This window comes from Dendrobium catenatum, unplaced genomic scaffold (assembly GCF_001605985.2).
Source record: "Dendrobium catenatum unplaced genomic scaffold, ASM160598v2 fragScaff_scaffold_1117, whole genome shotgun sequence".
NCBI classification, from domain to species: Eukaryota; Viridiplantae; Streptophyta; class Magnoliopsida; order Asparagales; family Orchidaceae; genus Dendrobium; species Dendrobium catenatum.
Window position 1 is genome coordinate 2,140,668 of NW_021319579.1, and position 17,955 is coordinate 2,158,622.

The 17,955-nt window shown below is 39.5% G+C and overlaps 1 protein-coding gene across 1 annotated transcript in view; it reads right to left on the bottom strand.

The window, feature by feature from the left end:
• LOC110103270 (nucleoside diphosphate kinase 3-like) overlaps positions 1-13,855 on the bottom strand; it is a 36,001-nt gene extending 22,146 nt beyond the window's left edge. The window contains exon 1 of the mRNA XM_020831913.2: positions 13,636-13,855. Coding sequence (XP_020687572.1) covers positions 13,636-13,717 — 82 coding nt within the window. The 5' untranslated portion in view covers positions 13,718-13,855. The remainder of the gene's footprint in view (positions 1-13,635) is intronic.
• Between the last annotated feature and the right edge of the window lie 4,100 nt (positions 13,856-17,955).

Genomic DNA, 17,955 nt, shown 5'->3' on the forward strand with positions numbered 1-17,955 from the left:
ATAATTCATTACTTTGTTCAATTTTCTTTTTCATTTCTTTATGTAATCCTTCCGATGCGATATGCATATGATGAATGCTGATCAGATGTTCTACTCTAGTGCTCATCGGTATATATGTGGGATCAGGTCAATGGGAGTTGGTTGGAAGGGTATGCAAGTACCGTATTTCAGCAGGGCTGACCAGGTAGTTCGATTCACAATAGTTATTGTAGGCAATTCAAACTATGGGCGAATTTAGAAAGACAGCCTTAATGTTTTTCTCCAACCAATGTCACTATTTTACAGATTGCCAAAGCTCCTATCACTACATCCCGTTTGACCGTTTGTTTGGGAGGTGAAAGGCGGTAGAGAATTGCGTTGGTCGCCCATTTTTATGCTAGGTTTTACCAAAAATAATAGTAGAACTTCATATCTCGATCCGAAAACTATGGTTTAGGCAGCCGTGAAGTCTCACAATTTCGTCAAAGTACGTTTGGCTACTTAGAGGCGTCGAAAAGTCTTTGGAGCCAGGTGAGAAAATGGGTCATCTTAGCAACCTATCGACAACATAACACAGACTGAGCTGTTTCCCTACGGTCTTGGGTAGCCCTAGAACAGTCCATAGCGACGTCCTGCCAAGGTGGTTAGGCACGGGGAGGGTGCGTGTGTAAAGGTGCGGTTAGTTATTGTTTCCGTTGTTTGGAGCCAAGCTGATCAGGGTGAACAACCCAAAGCCATTACTAATTAGACTGCTAACATCTTCTTAAGACTTTGCTAGATAAAAACGGTTCTCACACGAAGCTCAATTGTATTTGTCTGAACCAAAGTAGACGATTTGCCGCTAAATCTTACCAAGCAAGAGAATCTGCAATTCCCACACAAGAAATTCTCGCAGTGAAGTTGTGGAATGCAAAGTTTTTGAGCCTAGAATGGCTACTCACATCTTCCAGTAAAAACCTCTATATACGCTCGTCTCACAGTGGTTAGTTTGGAAATAGGTTTTCTCCAAATGCGGCGGCAGTTCAATAGTTTTCCTTTAATTTGCTCAAAACCAATGCACTTCAGTCCTCATATCACACGCGTAACCATCATCCTAACGCACTTAAGTGCATCCGCAGCCCTTTGTTTTCTAAGAACCAGACTTTGCATGCCGCAATTTTGGTGGGTGGAAGTTATCTTAAGGAATTCAAAACCATGCTTCCGTGTCGGGCATCAATTTTCTGAGAATCGTGATATGTCGTAAGCTCGTGGTCAGAGAAAATAACGAATTCTTGGGGAAGCAGGTAATGTCTCCATAATCTGAGGATTGAGATTATGGCGTAAGAATTCCTTATCGTAGGTGGAGTACTAGTTGCCATGAACTATCTAATTAGTGTTCATCAACTTGAAGAGTAAATGGGACTAACCGGATGTGTCGCTTCTTGAGGGCTAATTACTCTATTCTATGACCATATGCGTTCGCAGGTCACTAAAAAACTATCGAATATAGGTTCGGTGTGTTAAAATCGCATGAACGTGTGCTTCACCATATCCTTTTTATTTTCCTCAAAAGCCTTGGTGGCTAATGTCGTCCCAGACACAATCTCTTTCTTAACAATCAGTTATGGGACGCCCCGATGTGCTAAGTTTCTGATAAATTCTCCTATAAAACGTAGGCCAGTCTGTGAAACTCGCTGCACATCTCTATATATTGTAATAATGGCATCGTTGATTGCTCGCACCTTTTCGGGGTTTCGGCAAGAAATGTGTGGGAAGAAATTAATAACCCAAGAAAAAGTTACTTGATTCGGAGGTAAAGTGCATTTCTGTAGGGTTGGCAATACATTTTGTTCTTTCTTCAAATCTGCGCTGTTTAGGTGATTCAATGTTGCTGGCCCCGAGAGACTACTAGATTTCAGAATGTCATGCGAAAGTAAACCTAACTAACAACTTTCAAGTAACGGCTTAAGGATTTGAGTCATATACTCCCCCCCATGAAAGTGTGGGCGCGTTACTACAATCCAAAAGGCATTACTGTCCATGATTCGTACAAACCCATCTTTAGTCTTTGAAAAGCTGTTTTCCATCATCCCCGAAGGATACAAATTTTGGTGATAGCCCACTCTTAAGATCGACTTAGAAGAAAAGTGTGGCTCCAGGTCATCATGTCCCACATGTCATCCTAACCGAGGGATTGGAAAACGGTAACTTGACGGTAATTTTGTTGATAGCACGGCTATCAAACGCACATTCTCCACGTCCCCATCCTTCTTAGGGGTAAGAAGGGCAGGCAACCAGACTCGGACTAGCCTCTTCCTTATGACGCCTTCGCTGTACTACAATTCATCCACTTGTCTCTTGAGCTCCATTCGTGTTTCAGTAGGGTTCATTCGGTAAAGTGGGGTAGGTTCGTAAGGACGTCTCCGGGCACAGGTCTATATGAAGCATGTTGAATGTCTTTAGTAGGTGGTAGTTTGGTGTAGGCAAATATCTTCAGGAGAAGACTTCAGAAAAATCCTCTAACAGGCCGTTTTACTCTCTTTCGGCGATTTGGTTCTTCCTTGTTATCTAACACATATTTCCCACTGTGCTACTAGCGGGAGAGCGTAAAGAGAGGCGCTCCCGTGCGGACTACAGTTCCGTACCTAGGTCCTTAGCATTTCAATTCAAGCCCACGCGTTGGGTGTAAAGGGGGTTGCGGCTTTAACTTCTTTTCTTAGTAAGACTTAGGATTGAAGTGGACACACTGCAACAGCTTTAATCTTTCTTGCCATCTCGGTGTTCAAAACACGACAGGTGTCTGGATCGCCCATAAAATGTGTACTCGTGTCTGAAACAAACCAAGGGCGGCCAAGGATGATTTGACCAACATCCATCGTCAAAAAAACTCACACAGATTTTCTCCTTGTACCCAACGAACTCAATGGAAACTAGACTCCTATCTTTAACTTCCAAGGTGGTGAATTTATCCAAGCAACTTTGTAGGGGTTTTCGGGTGGTGGAGTGGTCCTCATTGAGTTTGAAATCATGGCTGAAGATACGGCGTTAATTCAACTTTCCACTTTCTATTTAATGACTTTGCAATTTTTATCTCCATCTTAGTGAAACGTGTTAAAAGATCGAGGTTCCTTACGCCAGTCGTCGTTAGTTTAGGTTGGGCAAAGGCACACCTAACAACCTGCAGGCTCTAAGTAGTTCATCTTTTGAAGCAAGCTGACAGAGCTCCTCATCGTCGTCCATTTCTAATGGTGGAACAAGTCAGTTTCTGGTTATTTCTTCCTCACGTTACTTCCTCAATATTGTGACCTTAAATGGGCTGGAGCACTGAGAAGCATGTGTCCGTACCCAATGGGCAATCGTAAACACTAGTGCCGCGGGCAGTGGTTTGGGTGTCCTCTCGTTCAGGTGTTTTCCCTTTCTGTCGGGATCGAGGTTGGCTGTTAGGACAGGCGACTACCAGGGGTCAGTGGGCTTGTTGTACGGTTGGCTAGAAAGGAAGACTGTTAAAAGGGTTCGTGTCTAGAGTCTTGGGTCCTGGTGGGTGCTCTAACTCTTCAAGTCTAGTCATAGACTACAGCAGCTTCATACGTGGTTATTCTCGAGCAGAGAGCTCATTCTAATGGTCTTCTCTCAGTTCGGCTCTAAAATATGGAAGAAGTTGTGTGGAGTGGTGGATCTCTCCCCGTTACAATGAATAAGGAATCATCAAACGTGAGATGTATTCCTTAACGGGTCTTCCTTGGTTACGCCATCCAACGATCTAGAGTCTTGGGTAGACGAGGGAGGAAGGTATTTCCTTTCAGTTTCTTGTTTCATCGCTCCATCAGATCAGCTATGGGGTATTCTCCTCGCGTCTCTTCTCGATGTGCTCCACGTTCAGTCCGTATTGGTTGGCTCTACCCGTCAATTCATCTCACGCGAACCTAAACTTTTCGTTTTCTTCCGAATGTTATACCAATTTAAAGTAGCTATCCATCCCCATTAATACAATCGAGGAAGACCTGTGGTTTCTAAAGTTCCCGTCAAAATTGGGGCATCATTTTTAATGCTCTTAAGAAGAGTGGTGGTCCCTGTTCTCCAAAAGCAGCTGTACGACCTAACGGTTTTTATTCTGGGGTCGGTGGTTGGGTCGGTAAGTAATCTCTGGCGGTCCGTATTCGGTCGGGCATCCTCCCATGAGGTAGTGAGGTCTCGATGGCGTTAGATAGCCGGAGTGTCCGATTCGTTCAATGTTGTCAAGTCTCCTCTCCAGTATGACGCTTAAGGTTCGCACACACTCGTTTGGGGTCTCAATTTGCTGCGACATTGGCCCACTGGCCTACAATCATGTCTAAAGGTTGTTGAATGTGAGTGGGATCCCATGGTTGGGCTCTAGGATACGTAGGAAGGTTTCTAGGTCCAAGGCAGCAGCTTAAACTCCCTAAATGCCTTGCTGGAATTGCAATTTCACAGCAGCTGTAAAGTCCAGGGCAGCAAGCCAACGAGGGGTGAAGTACTAAGCTGTTATGGCAAGGTTCCTGGGTAGAAGGCAGCACCCTAACAGTGATCCCTAGTCCACAACGGGTACTTAACAGCAGCTGAATCAGTGTGGACAGCAGTGATACACACGAGGTGGAGTTGTCTACATCTAAGGGAATGCTTGACCTCAAAGGCAGCAAGATGAAGCCTTGTAAAATGCATTAAATGTTTCAGGATATAGTGCAGGAAAAGTAAAACAGCAGTAAAACAGAGAAAAACAGCTATCTAGATGATAGTATGCGTGCAAACGACTAAAGGAAAGCTAAAGAGCACTCCTAAGGATGCATTCTAGCACGAGCAAAGCATGCTAGCCATGCTCTGATACCAAATATGATGTGAACTACTAGGATTACGTTCAAAATAAAAAGAGAGTTGTAAAGTTTGCTTTTATAATTTTATGGGATCATGCAAGATAGAGTTAACGATTTTAGAACACGTTACTGCCTTAGCAAAAGAGTTTGCAAAACAATCCAAAACGAATCTTTCAAAGTTCTAGTGCGAATTTCAATATGCAAAGTACAATAACAAACCAACGTTTACAACAAGAATTCACTTGGGGCCATAGTCATCAAAGCATTGGTGGAGCTTTGGCGAGAATTTAGAAGATCCAAAGCGATACGAAGTTACACTAGGAAAGGGCGCCAAGGAACCTTGTCGGAGGAAAGTAGCGGCGGGGATGGAGAAGAACGTAGGTTGACCGTCAAGGCTCCACGTTGTGCTTTGAAAATTGTCGGTCGTAGATGCTCGCAAGGCTCGGAATGTTCTCTCTCAAATCTCCTTCCACGGTTGTCTCAGTCTTCAAATCCTAACGTCGAAAGCAAGGTGAACGTAGAATGTTGATGCTCCGTCGGATCGGTGAACACAAGACTCCACTCAAGCTCCGGATCCGCCCATTCAATCATGAAGTGGATGTTGAACAGGATTCGTCGTCTCTCTTGAGTCAAGGTGGGAACATCCAATGAATGCCCAGGAGGATGGGGGGAAGAGGCTCGGCCAAGGTGGGAGAAGGGTGGGGCGGCGTGGGGCGGCGGGTTATGGGGAAGGGAGTTGGTTTAGATGAGGGGAGAGGGAGAGATCTAACCAAATCTGAAATTATTTCAGATTTTGATTAATTTGGGAGGGAGGCTACTTAGAATTTGAATTTCAAATCCCATATGATTAATGCCATAAAGTGGCAATCAATGGGCATTAATCCCAATCAAGGCCGGCGGCCAATAGGAGAAGCATGAGGGATTAATTCCAATCCTGAAATTAAATTCAGGATTAAGTAAATTTGGAGGGGAAATTTATTTGAAATCCGTTTGAATTTCAAATTAGAAGTAGCATTAAATGGGGCAATCAATGGGGGAGTCCATGCTAGGGCCGGCGGCAAGATGAGGAGGAGGAGAGGGAATTTAGTAGAGAGCTAGGTTTCCATTTGGAGGTGATGATGTGGCGATGGAATGAAGATTTCAATTTGAATTAAATTGAAATTAGATTTGTCATGAAAAACTTTCCAAATTTGGAATTCCAAATTAGGAAAGATTTTGAAATTTGAAAATTCAAATTTCAAAATTCAAAATAGCCGTGGGATGGGGTGGCCGGTTGAGGTGGGGGTGGCCGGTGGGGTGATCGGCCGGAGCTAGGGATGTGGCCGGCGGGATTCAATGGGCGGCGGCAAGGGGAAGTGGACGGGTGGGCTGCTGTGGACGGGTGGGGAAGTAGGGGCTGGTTTTGATGATTTGGGAGGAAGGCTTTTGATCCAAATAGGATGTTGAATTTGGATCGAGGTGATGCTATGGATGCCGTCGGGTAGGGTGAGGGAGGATGTGGAGATGAGGAAACAAATAAAATAAAAGAAGAAAACCACGAGTCGAGGACTCTTCCAACAACTGGTGGGCCTTGCGATTTGCTCCCCTTGAGCTCTCACCCTTCTCTAGCTTTCATGCAAGAAGAAGAAGAAGATAAAACACAATTTCATTCAAATATTCATTAAGCATCAAAATTACAATATGAAGGCTATATATAGCCTCTAACAAAGACATAAAATAAAAAGGACTCAAATGCCCTCAAGGGCTACAAGACAGATAACTCCCCACAGGGGTAAAATGGGAAAAACAGAAAATAACTAAGACAATAATCATAACATCTATATCAAAAGTAGAGACGCTGAATCGTGGCCGTCGATCTGCGGTTTCGCCGGCGATAAACATGTCTGTAGCATCTGTCGATGTCCTCATCACAAAGTGGTAAGCTATATGCTTGAATGTTTTAAAAGCGAGTGAAAGAAATTTATGTGATGGTTCATCAAAATCAGATTCCATATCTATAGAGTGATAAAAACATCTAGTAATAGTTCAATAAATTCAGCTTCCAAGACAATTTCAAAAAAGAACAGCATAAAGAATGTGCATCCCTACTTCAAAAGAAAATAACTAGCAAAAAAAAGGTAGTTTAGGTAGAGAAAAGAAATGTGTGACATATCTTATGTTAGATCAGTATGGACCGGCTCACGTGTAACAGAGGCAGAAGTTTTATGCCTCTCATGTACGTGCCAATTGCACCGCCCAGGCCAGGAGAGCAATTTAGGAAGGGTTTTTGAGGGAGTTAGGAGGAAAATTTGAATGTAGGACTGTTTATGGATTTCCTTTTGGATTGTATGCATTAAATATTTTGTTTTCCTAGGGTTAGGGCATCTGGAATTTGGCTGAAATTTGAGATCTCTTAGGTTTAGGTTTCCTTTGGGCTCTAGCGGCATCTAGAGAATTGGGAGAGATCAATCCTCCTCTCGAATTGAGGATCACTTGTATCTTATTTGTTTTCTTCCGTTAGTTGATTTTTATCAATAAAGTGGGTTGTTTTTCATTGATTGTTCCTCTACTTGTAGATTATTCTCATTGATTTTGTCAAGATCGTTAGGTTTCACTTGAGACCTTCAAGTGTTTCCTATCAAATTGGTATCGGAGCAATTCCTAGATCCTTGTGGGTTATTTTTTCTGGAATTTCAGCGAGGGATCCTTGTCTGGTGGAGGAAATTCTTGCTGATTTTTTTATCAAAATCAAGAAATTTTGATGGCGGCCAAGAAGGTAGATGCATTAGAATAATATTTTGAAGGAGAGATGAGCCAAACAAAAACTACGGTGGATGATCGAATTTCATCTGTGGAAGACATGGTCTCGTCTTTGGAAGACAAAGTTTTCGATCTTCATTTGATGGTGAAGAAGTTATTGGAAAATCAAATCCAAACGATGGCATCGGAGGCGAAGGGACCAATGGAAAGAACTACAAATTCTGATTTTCGTAGGAGGGAAAACGATGCAAAAATTATTGAGGAGAAAGGGGGAAGGTATGTAGAGAGACGTGGAAATAGGGAACAAAGAGTAAGGGGTGCTGGTTGGGAGATATATGAGGGAAATTATGGTATGAGGGGTGTTGATTTTGGAGAAAAGAGGGAAGAAACTAAAGAGGAGTTTTAAGATGAACATGTAAGGGAAGATCGGGAGATGTGGGGAGAGAAAAGCACTTGGGAGAGGGGAAAGTATAGAGGAATACGGGGAAACGGGGTGAGGAAGTTGAAAATGTCAATTTTTGAAGGGGAGGATGCCTATGGATGGATCTACAAGGTGGAGATATACTTCGTTGTCAATGGGGTGACATATAAGGAGAAACGGACAGAAACATACCTATGTTTGGAGGGGAAGGCATTGTCGTGGCTCCAGTGTAGGGACCAAAGGAGACCTATATGGAGATGAAGATCATTCAATGACTGTTTATTAGAACGTTTTCAAACCAACAAGGAAGTGAACGTCTATGAACAGTTTTTTACACTGTTGCAGGACGGATCAGTGGCAGACTATTGTGAACGGTTCGAGCACCTAGTCAGTCGAGTGGAGTGATTATCAGAGACTGCATTGGAGAGAAACTTCATGAAGGGACTCAAGGCAAAGATCAGAGCAACAGTGAAATTCAAGATGCCTCGTGACTTGGGAGAGGCCATGAAGTTGGCACAACTGGTAAAAAATTAAAAGAATAAATAGAGGGGAGCAAGGAGCAGTATTTCAGGAGACTCTTACAGAATGACAACCACTCTTTTAGCATCCAAAGGGTCTGTATCAGGCAACATTCATGAGACTCCTAAGTAGAATCCAGTAGGAGGAGGAAGTGGGGGGAACGTCAAAAGACTGACGGAGAGGGAGATGCATGAGAAGAGGGCAAAGGGACTATGCTTCATATGTGATGAGAAATATACTCCAGGGCACAAGTGTAGGGATCAAAATCTTTAGGTTCTGACCATCTGTGATGATGAGGAAATTGAGGATGGAGGTGAGAGTATGTGTGTGTGTGTGTGTGAGAGAGAGAGAGAGAGAGAGAGAGAGAGAGAGAGAGAGAGGGCAAGCTGCATCTGGACGCGATGGAGGTCTCCTTGAATTCATTATTGGGATTCACACTGAATCATACCATGAAAGTGAAAGGGGAAATAGCAGACAGAGAGATGGTGGTATTGATTGACAGTGAGGCTACTCATTATTTCATCTCCAACCAGATCGTAGACCAATTAGGGGTGAAATTGGTGGATACAGGATGTTATGGAGTGGTTTAAAATTGCGCAATATGAGGCTCGCCTTGAGGCCAGCCTTTACGCAATTCCAATAAAAAACGCCTCGATGCTTATGCCTCGAGTTTTTTTTTATGAGGCTTGCGCCTCAACTTGGTTGAGGCCCGCCTCGCCTCACTGGCATGAGGCTTACGCCTCACGCTATATATATTAAAACTTACATAAATTTTGAAGTAAATGCCCGACATTGGACTCTATAGGAGAGGAGGAAGGGGAGAGAGTAGTTCATCATAATGATGATTCAAATGAAGAACCCCTTAGTGATGACAGTGCTGATGACTTATGAGTTCTTATGTGATATGTCATTGATATTTATTTTTGGAAATTGAAATTATATTTTAATGAAAATAAGACTGAGATTTGAGAAAGACAAAATTTTGAGTTGAACTATATTTCATGTTGTCTTATTATTAGGATATTTTGATTTCACTTCATATCTTATGCTTTTTTATGTTTTATATTATTCATTCATTAGTATATAAAAAAATTATCATTTTATATTTACGCAATCTTTTAATTTTGAGGCTTACACCTCAAAACGCCTTGAGGCTTACGCCTCGCCTCACGAATGAAAAACGCCTCAATACCCGAATACGCAATTTTAAACATTGATGATGGGTACAGTGAAGGTGGAGACGGGTCAGGGGATATGTAGGGGAGTAGTGTTGACCATGCAAGGGGTTTATGTGAGGGATGATTTTCTCCCATTAGAGTTATTGAGCACTGATGTCATCCGGGGGATGAAGTGGTTGCAGACCTTGGGGGACACTAAGATCAACTAACGATGGAGCTGATGGTGGAAGGGAGAGGGTAATGATCAGGAGAGATGCAGGGCTCACCAAAGCCATGATATCACTTAATACCAAGGTAATGAGCATACAAGAGGTGGGGGAAAGTTATCTGATGAAACTACATAGGCTGGAGGGGATCAGATTGGAGGAGGGCGGGAACATTCCTCATTTAGTAAAACCATTGATTCAGCAATTCAGTGAGATTTTTCAGCTGCCTCAAGGGTTGCCATGGGGGAAGGTTAGGGAGATGCTAGAAGCAAGGATCATTCAACCTAATGTCAGTCCATTTTTCAGTCCAGTGGCATTAGTGAAGTGCTTCAACAACTTTTCGTTTGTTCCACCTTGAGGACAAGGTGACACTTTGGGAGGAAAGTATTGTTAGACCAGTAGTGGATCGGTCCAGATGGACCGGCTCATGCGTAATAGAGGCGGAAGTGTTCTTCCTCTCTTGTATGCGCCAATTGCACCGCCCAGACCGGGAGAGCAGTTAGGAAGGATTTTTGAGGAAGTTAGTAGGGAAATTTGAATGTAGGGACTGTTTAGGGATTTCTTTTTTGGGTGGGTTGCATTAAATAGTTTGTTTTCCTATGATTAGGGCATATGGAATTTGGCTGAAATTTAGATCTCTTAGGTTTAGGTTTCCTCCGAGCTCTAGTGGCGTCTAGAGAATAGGGAGAGATCAATCCTCCTCTCGAATTGAGGATGACTTGTATCTTGTTTGTTTTTCTTCCGTTAGTTGATTTTTTATCAATAAAGTGATCTATTTTTTCTTTGATTTTTCCTCTATTGTTGAGTATTCTCGTTGATTTTGTCAAGATCTTTAGGTTTCAGTTGAGATCTTCAAGTGTTTCCTATCATATTCTTGCTCTCTAATCTTAGGAATATTGAAGAGAGATGTAAAGAATAACCAATTCATTGATCACAAATCCTCTATTCAGGGTAACATTAAGAAACTATTAATGAAATTATCATAAAAATTCATTCCAATATCTTTAGAGATTTTAAGAATTATAAGCCAACTCAAGCTTATTATTAACTAGGTATTTAGTGATATAAAACCAAAACTGAAAAGCGGCCCTCCAAAACTTAGCGATGAAAGCACCACAAAAATTAAAATGATGGTTATACTTTCTCATGAAGTAAGAATAAAATAATAGTTTTTAATCCTTGCTCAGAAATCCTTTGCGGCATTGCAGAAAGATCAAACAAAGGATTGAATCCCTCACTATTCAGCTATAAGTTTAGATTCATCCTAGCAATTCATGAAACCAAGAAGAAAGCAAAGTCACCTACGGTTAATTAAATTGAATCAAATATTAGAAGTTTTTTTTTTAATAATTTGCACTAGCAATTTTTTTTACTTCTAAATACCTGCTTTTAATGCTAACAAAGTTTGGTTTCTTGTGTAGCCTTATATGTAGCTTTACTAGCCTTTTCTCTTTGCTTGCTTTAAAATAAAATGTGAGACTAAAACAAGAGAAGGGAGAGTGATCCAATGGCTAGGCATCACCGAGCGTTAGAAAGGAGGCCAAACCTAAAAGCAGGAGTTGGTGAAATCGAGAGGTTTCAAACCTCATCGTCTGTGATCATCGGTGAAATCCAGTAGGAAGACTTGCAAGATAAATTCAAGGGAGGGAGAGAGAGAGAGAGAGAGAGAGAGAGAGAGAGATAAGGTTCTTATGCTTCATTGTCTCAAATTGGAGCTTCTTGCATGCCACGACGACGGCGAAACTGATCTAAGGCATCAGTTGGGTTGGCGTTTTTGCAAGAAATTGAGTAAGAAGAAAGGATCTAGAGCTACATCAAGGTTGAGGTATATCAGAGAACTATTCTTTCTTCCTTATAATAAGATCATATTCAAGATTATCAGGTGATATTGTTTCTTTTTTTGTTTATATATTTCATTACCTTCATTCATGATAGTTTTTGATCTATATGGTAAATGCTATGATGTAAACTTTAATAAAAAGTATAGCCCCTCTCTTTCTCCCTGTGGATGCAGGCACAAATGTGCTGAACCACATAAATCTCTTGTGTTTGTGTTTCTTTCGCTGCATTTCTCATTCTCTTTCTTTATAGGTTTGCTGCAAGTTTATAGATTAGTTTTTGGTTAATCTTTGAATCTAGGTTTGCTAGTTAAAAGATTTGCAAAGAGATTTTAATAGTTAGCAAGAACCTGTTATTGCTCATTGTAGATTATTTGGCGCAAATTATTTAGCTAATTAATTAGTTTGCTGTTTTAAATTATCATTAAAAATTTTCTTAGGTTTCTTTAAAGATATCATAATATTGAACTAAACTATATCATTTGTTTTAAACTGAAGAATAATATTTTGTTGACAATAATTTTTTGCTTTTAGGTCTTTTATATAAGTGGTTTGTGAATGCGTATTTATAACCTTAAAATAACAGGTTCTTCTACGTGATCCAAACCTTTAGTTGAATTTCTTAGTTTGATGCATTTGGAAAGATCCTGTATCAGTCAGGATGTTATTCATAACACCTACATTGGCAGATCTTTACAAAATTGAAAATGAACCTTGCTTAGCATAGTATCAAATTTTTGTTTGGCAGGGTAAGAGACTAAGGGTGGATGAGGCAAAACAATCAAATTAACTTAGAAAGAATACTAGAGTATCCAATAAAGCAATTTAATATGGCCAGTTTATAATCCCATGTGACAAAGAAAGAAATTTTGTTTGTGTACAATTCTAAACATATCAATGATACCACCCTTATCTTGAATATTATTGATATACGGCTCCAAAGTAGTAATTTTTCCAAAAATGATGTCTTCGTTTATATTAATTTAATAAAAACACAACTCAGAAGTCATAAGCTTGTCTTAATTATGAAATCAACCCTCACCAAAAGACAGTTTGGCCGGGAAAATTTTCCTAAAGATCAAAACAAACACCATAAGCGCAATTAGATAGGTAGGGATATGTCAACTTAAGAGCTTCCGGGACACAAACTCTACCATAATCCAATTATTCACTAAGCTGGGTCAACAGGTTCAAGTGCAAATCCTATCATCTGATTAGGTTAGTTATCACATCAAATGTTAAAGTCTTATAATAAGAGTTGAATAAGTGGCATATTATTTTAAAAGCATGGATTAAAACAAAAGACCTTGTCACCTTCAAGAAGGATCAAGTGGGCAATTTCATATGATTACTGTTGGACATGCCATCGCTTGAAATGCCGAAATGGAAAACAGCTATTGTATCCAGCCGATGAGGTCCACCAATCAGGTGGACAAGGATCTGATCCTGTCATTTTTAACATGGAGAGGCGAGGGATCACCCGCACCATTTGGCTGAAGACCTTTCTTTCAAATATAACCCAGTAAACCCAAAAAATAGTTATTTTCTAATCTATGTCAATCCTTAGTCCTTACAGCACATAATCTAGAAATAATCTGGCATAACTCGCCCTTCCTCAATCATTGTTAGAGCCTACGCTAGAAAAAGGAGTTCCGTACGCTTCATCAATCACAGACAATCTAACCATCCATGGCACCATACCCCACCCTTTCACTTTAATTGTACAAGCACAGGCACACGCAGAACAGAACGACCATAACAAAGAGAAATAAGATCGCTATCAAAGATCAGTCAAATACATAGACATTAAAGTCAGTTGGCGCAGTACATTTTTTAACCAAAACAAGAAGAAATTAATTCTTTTTTATGTTTTGGGTAATGTGAGGGAGAAACTAATTCTACTCACTAGAAAGAAACAAAAACAGATCAGTGCAACAGAGCACTCACCAAAGAGGATCGGCGAGCTCTTAGAAGCCGAGAGGAGGGACCTCACAGCCCTCGAAGCCGACCTGCAGATCTGGTAGCTCATCTTCGAATCAAATCAGCGGCGCAGAAACTGGGACTTTGGGAGACTGGTGCGCACTTTGACTTCGGTTGTGGCTGGTTTTATAGTTGGCGTAGGGTTTTGTGGATCGGGTACCTCGTGAGGGCCACGGAAGGGATAGAAGTATTTTCGCGTATTTACCCTCGTATGTCAACGGAAACTACGAGGTCGTAAGCGTGCGTGTGGAAGAAATTTAGGGGCATTGAAGTCAGTTAATGACCGGCCAGCAAGGAATCGATCCCGGAGGTGCAGGGGCCGAGGTTCCACTATAGAAGCGTGCTTATGGAGGATAGGCATAGCTCCGGGAGGTTGGCAAAGTATACTCCCGTAGTCATTGATGAGGAGAAACGTTTAGGTAATTAAATGTGGATTATTAGAGTTTATTCATTATACATTTAATTAGGTGGATTTTAATCATTTTATTATACAGTATTTAAAATTATATTATTTATATACTTAATATATATTTTGTATTATTTATATAAACATAGCACTCAAAATATTTAAATAAAAATTAAAATAAAATCATCCATTTCAATTCATCACAACCTCTCATCATCATGCATGCTAGTGCTATCGGTCTTCACCAAGGAAATCACGTCATCCTTCGCTCATCGATCACATTGCCCCGTCATAAACCTAAATTCTACTATTACACTGTTAGTTTCGTTGCCATTTATACGTCAGTGATTGACTATTGTATTTATGGTGTTATGCGGGTTTGTGTGAAGTATTGGAGAAAGGGGTGAGAGTAGTGATCTCCTTTATATTTTAAAATTTTTTAATATATTTATAAACCCTATTTAATTACAAAAATGCTAACCCTCTAAACTTAATCTCTTCTTATTTGAAATATTTGTCCCACCATAGGGCCTCTATCATAGCTCCTCCATTATAATTTCTCCTTCCTCGTTTTCAATTTGTCTCTTTGGTTATTTTATGGCTCCATCTTCAATATTGTATCATCTAGTTTAAGATGTTGGCATATATCCCTACTCGTGAAATTCTCCATCCAATGTGCCGCCAATCTTTGTGGCAAGTCCCTATAATCGGCTGCAACCTAATCTCTTCACAAGTTTATCTCATTAGGCTCTTTAAAGCTTCATATTAACTCCATGAGCCAAATGTTTTCTCATACCCAAATAGTATTTTATGTGTTGGCTCTTTAAACCTTAATTTCTTTCCTCTAATCTCCACATCCAGTTGGAGCCTTGATACCTTTAAGAAATAAAAGGCTCATTTCTATTCAACTCTTTTGATCAATAATTTTGTCGATCAATTTTATTCTATATCCTTCATAGCTATTGTATAGCTCATATTTTGATCAAGTCAAAAAATATTTCAGGAGATATTATAAGTTTACTTTATAAATTATCTTTGTCAAAATATAAATAGTATTGTGCTTTAATTATATTAATTTTCTCTTAATAATTTGGATAGTATAGATATGAAAATAATAAGTATTGAAATTTCTTAAGAAATTGATATGTATCTGTATAGGTGGGTTGTCTGGGACCGTTACACTACAGGAAAACCAACTATTACCGGCGGATTATATCCGCTGGTAACACCCAAAATCCGCCAGTAGTCCTGAGTTTCCGGCGCATTTACGGCGAATTTTCGTGCGTCGGTTTGGTTCGCGTAGGAAAAAACTTTTCGGAGTTTTATGAGACGCCGGAAAATGTTCTAACGCACTCTCCGGCGCATTATTGGCGCAAAAAATGCTGGCCAAGCCGGCGATTTTCAATCGGACATTCCGGTGACAACTGTAACATCAATTTTTGCTCCAGGTTCGTCCGGACGAAGTTGGATCGTCCGGGACGATCGGTATAGGTTGTTCAATGAAAACATTTTTGGCTGCATGGTTCGTCGGGACGAAAGTTGGTTCGTCTGGACGAAAATTCTCCCGAGGACAAGTCGCCGGGGACGTTAATTAATCTCGTCTGGACGAAATTCGTCCAAAGCCACTTTGTCCCGGGACGATCAGTCTGGATATATATAGAAATGAGATATTTTGAAGAGAGAGAAAAGCCCATGAGAGAGAAAAACGAAGGACGTCCCGGTCGGGTTGGGTCGTGACAACAACTGCGCCGGAAGTTTACGTCGTATCAATCCTCCGGAAATTTCCGGCGTACAAAACATCGTAGATGTGCGCCGTAAATAAGCTACGACTAGTTTACGGCGCATATTGGACGTCGGAAACCGCCGGCGGACAGGACGCCGTAAACTGTGCCAATAATTTCCGGCGTCCAAATAAACGACGGCATGATCGTAATGATTCATTGTATTGTCATTTCCGTCGAATTGCAGATGCAAAATCCACCGGAAACCTGTAGTATTGACAAAAAAAATTCCTTCCAGACTAACAATTGCATTTCCACACCTGCAAACATATACAAAACCACTTCCAGATAACAGCTATACACATAACAGATATAACAGAAGACAGCTATACACATAACAATCGAATTGCCGACACAAAATCCGCCAACAAATGATCCGCCGGAAATTTCGATGGTAATCGCGTGTTTTCCCGTAGTGTTAGGTGTATGTTATGCAAACTGAATTTACTAGTCTTCTAGACATACTAAGTTATTTTATCAATATTTTTTCATAATTTTTGAATCTTTGAATTTGAAGATATAAAAAAATTTATAGATACTTTATGCAAAAAAAAAGAATAATTTGCATAATTATATTTATATCCAAAGATTATTTTATTCTAAATATCTATTTTCATTAACATAAATTTACATAAGCTATATCTTATTTCTCATTTAGTTTAACAGAGAGCAGAATAGAGAATTTGAGAAGAAAAGAGATGAGAGAGGAGAGAGAGGAGGGTTTGAAGGTCATAGAACAATTTTTGTAAGTCGGTCAAGTTAGAAAATTTGTTTGTCTCAAGGTAGGCTACAAGGTAGACTATCTTTATCCTACCTCTAATTTTAATGATTTTATATATTTTGTGTTTTATGAATTTTAATTTGATCAAAACTCACAAAAGTTGCAAAATCTTGATTTTTAGCAATTTTTCAGCATATAATTTTTAGTATGTTATAATTTTATTCATTATGCACACATACTGACAGTAATATATTAAATTTTCACAAGATATCTTTATATTTTGTAGGAAATTTTCTAATTTTGAAATTTTATATAAATACAAAAATTAGATAAATGATTGTCAAAACCTCATAATATAAGTGTTTGATATGCATGCTTACATAATTCATCTATTATAATTACATACATGTGAAAATGAGTATACTAATTTTTCTTATGAATACTACTAGTTATGATTCATATATATATTATATATGCTAGACTGATGCTGAGCTGAAAACATATGCTATATAATTTTTTATCAAATTTCTCAACCTTCCCTTTTGTTGTTGGAACCCAATGGAGATATTCAAGATTATTTGTAAAATTTATACCCTATTAGCAAAGGATTCTATTATTGCTAATAAATCCAAATGAATTTTCGCTTGTGTTTATGTTCAAGTCTCAAACTTTAATTCTCTCTCAAACAAATTTCAACCAAAGAGTATGGAAAAAACATATTGTAAAGTTTCTTTATGACAAAAAAACGTAAAACATATGGCTTCATCACTTATTCCTCGATCCACTCTTCTTTAGCACCCAAGGAACTCCCTACCTACAACACGAGATCATGGGTAGAATTTAAAGGCTTCGTTTGGGACTGCTTTCTTACTGCTTCATAAAGCAACTTTTAAGTGCAAAAATTTTAATTTTTGTTCTAAAAAGCTGCTTTAAGAAGCAGCAATAAAGCCGTCCCAAACGAAACCAAAATCTTATGCCTAGAAGTCCATATTGCCCCTCCACTTTTGTCTCCCCTATAACTCAATCGCACCCTCCCATATAAAAGACTATCAATCAAGGACTACCATTCATTCTTACTCCTCTTACTCTTTAAATCTATGTTCCTCCTAATGATAATTTACCTAAACTTAAATCTCTATTAAATTTCTAAAAACACTACAACTAATATAGTCCAGCTATGCATTATTTAGCTATTTTACTAATATTAATTTTCACTTACCTCAATCTTCTCTTAATCCTAAAATCCAATTAGAGTCATTCATAATTGTTTGAAATGTAAGGGGCATCAATAGAATATATATATAGTGTGTAAGTGTCAAAATTTGGAGTTCTCCTCCAATCTTAACATCATATTCAATATAGAGGATAAATACATGCAT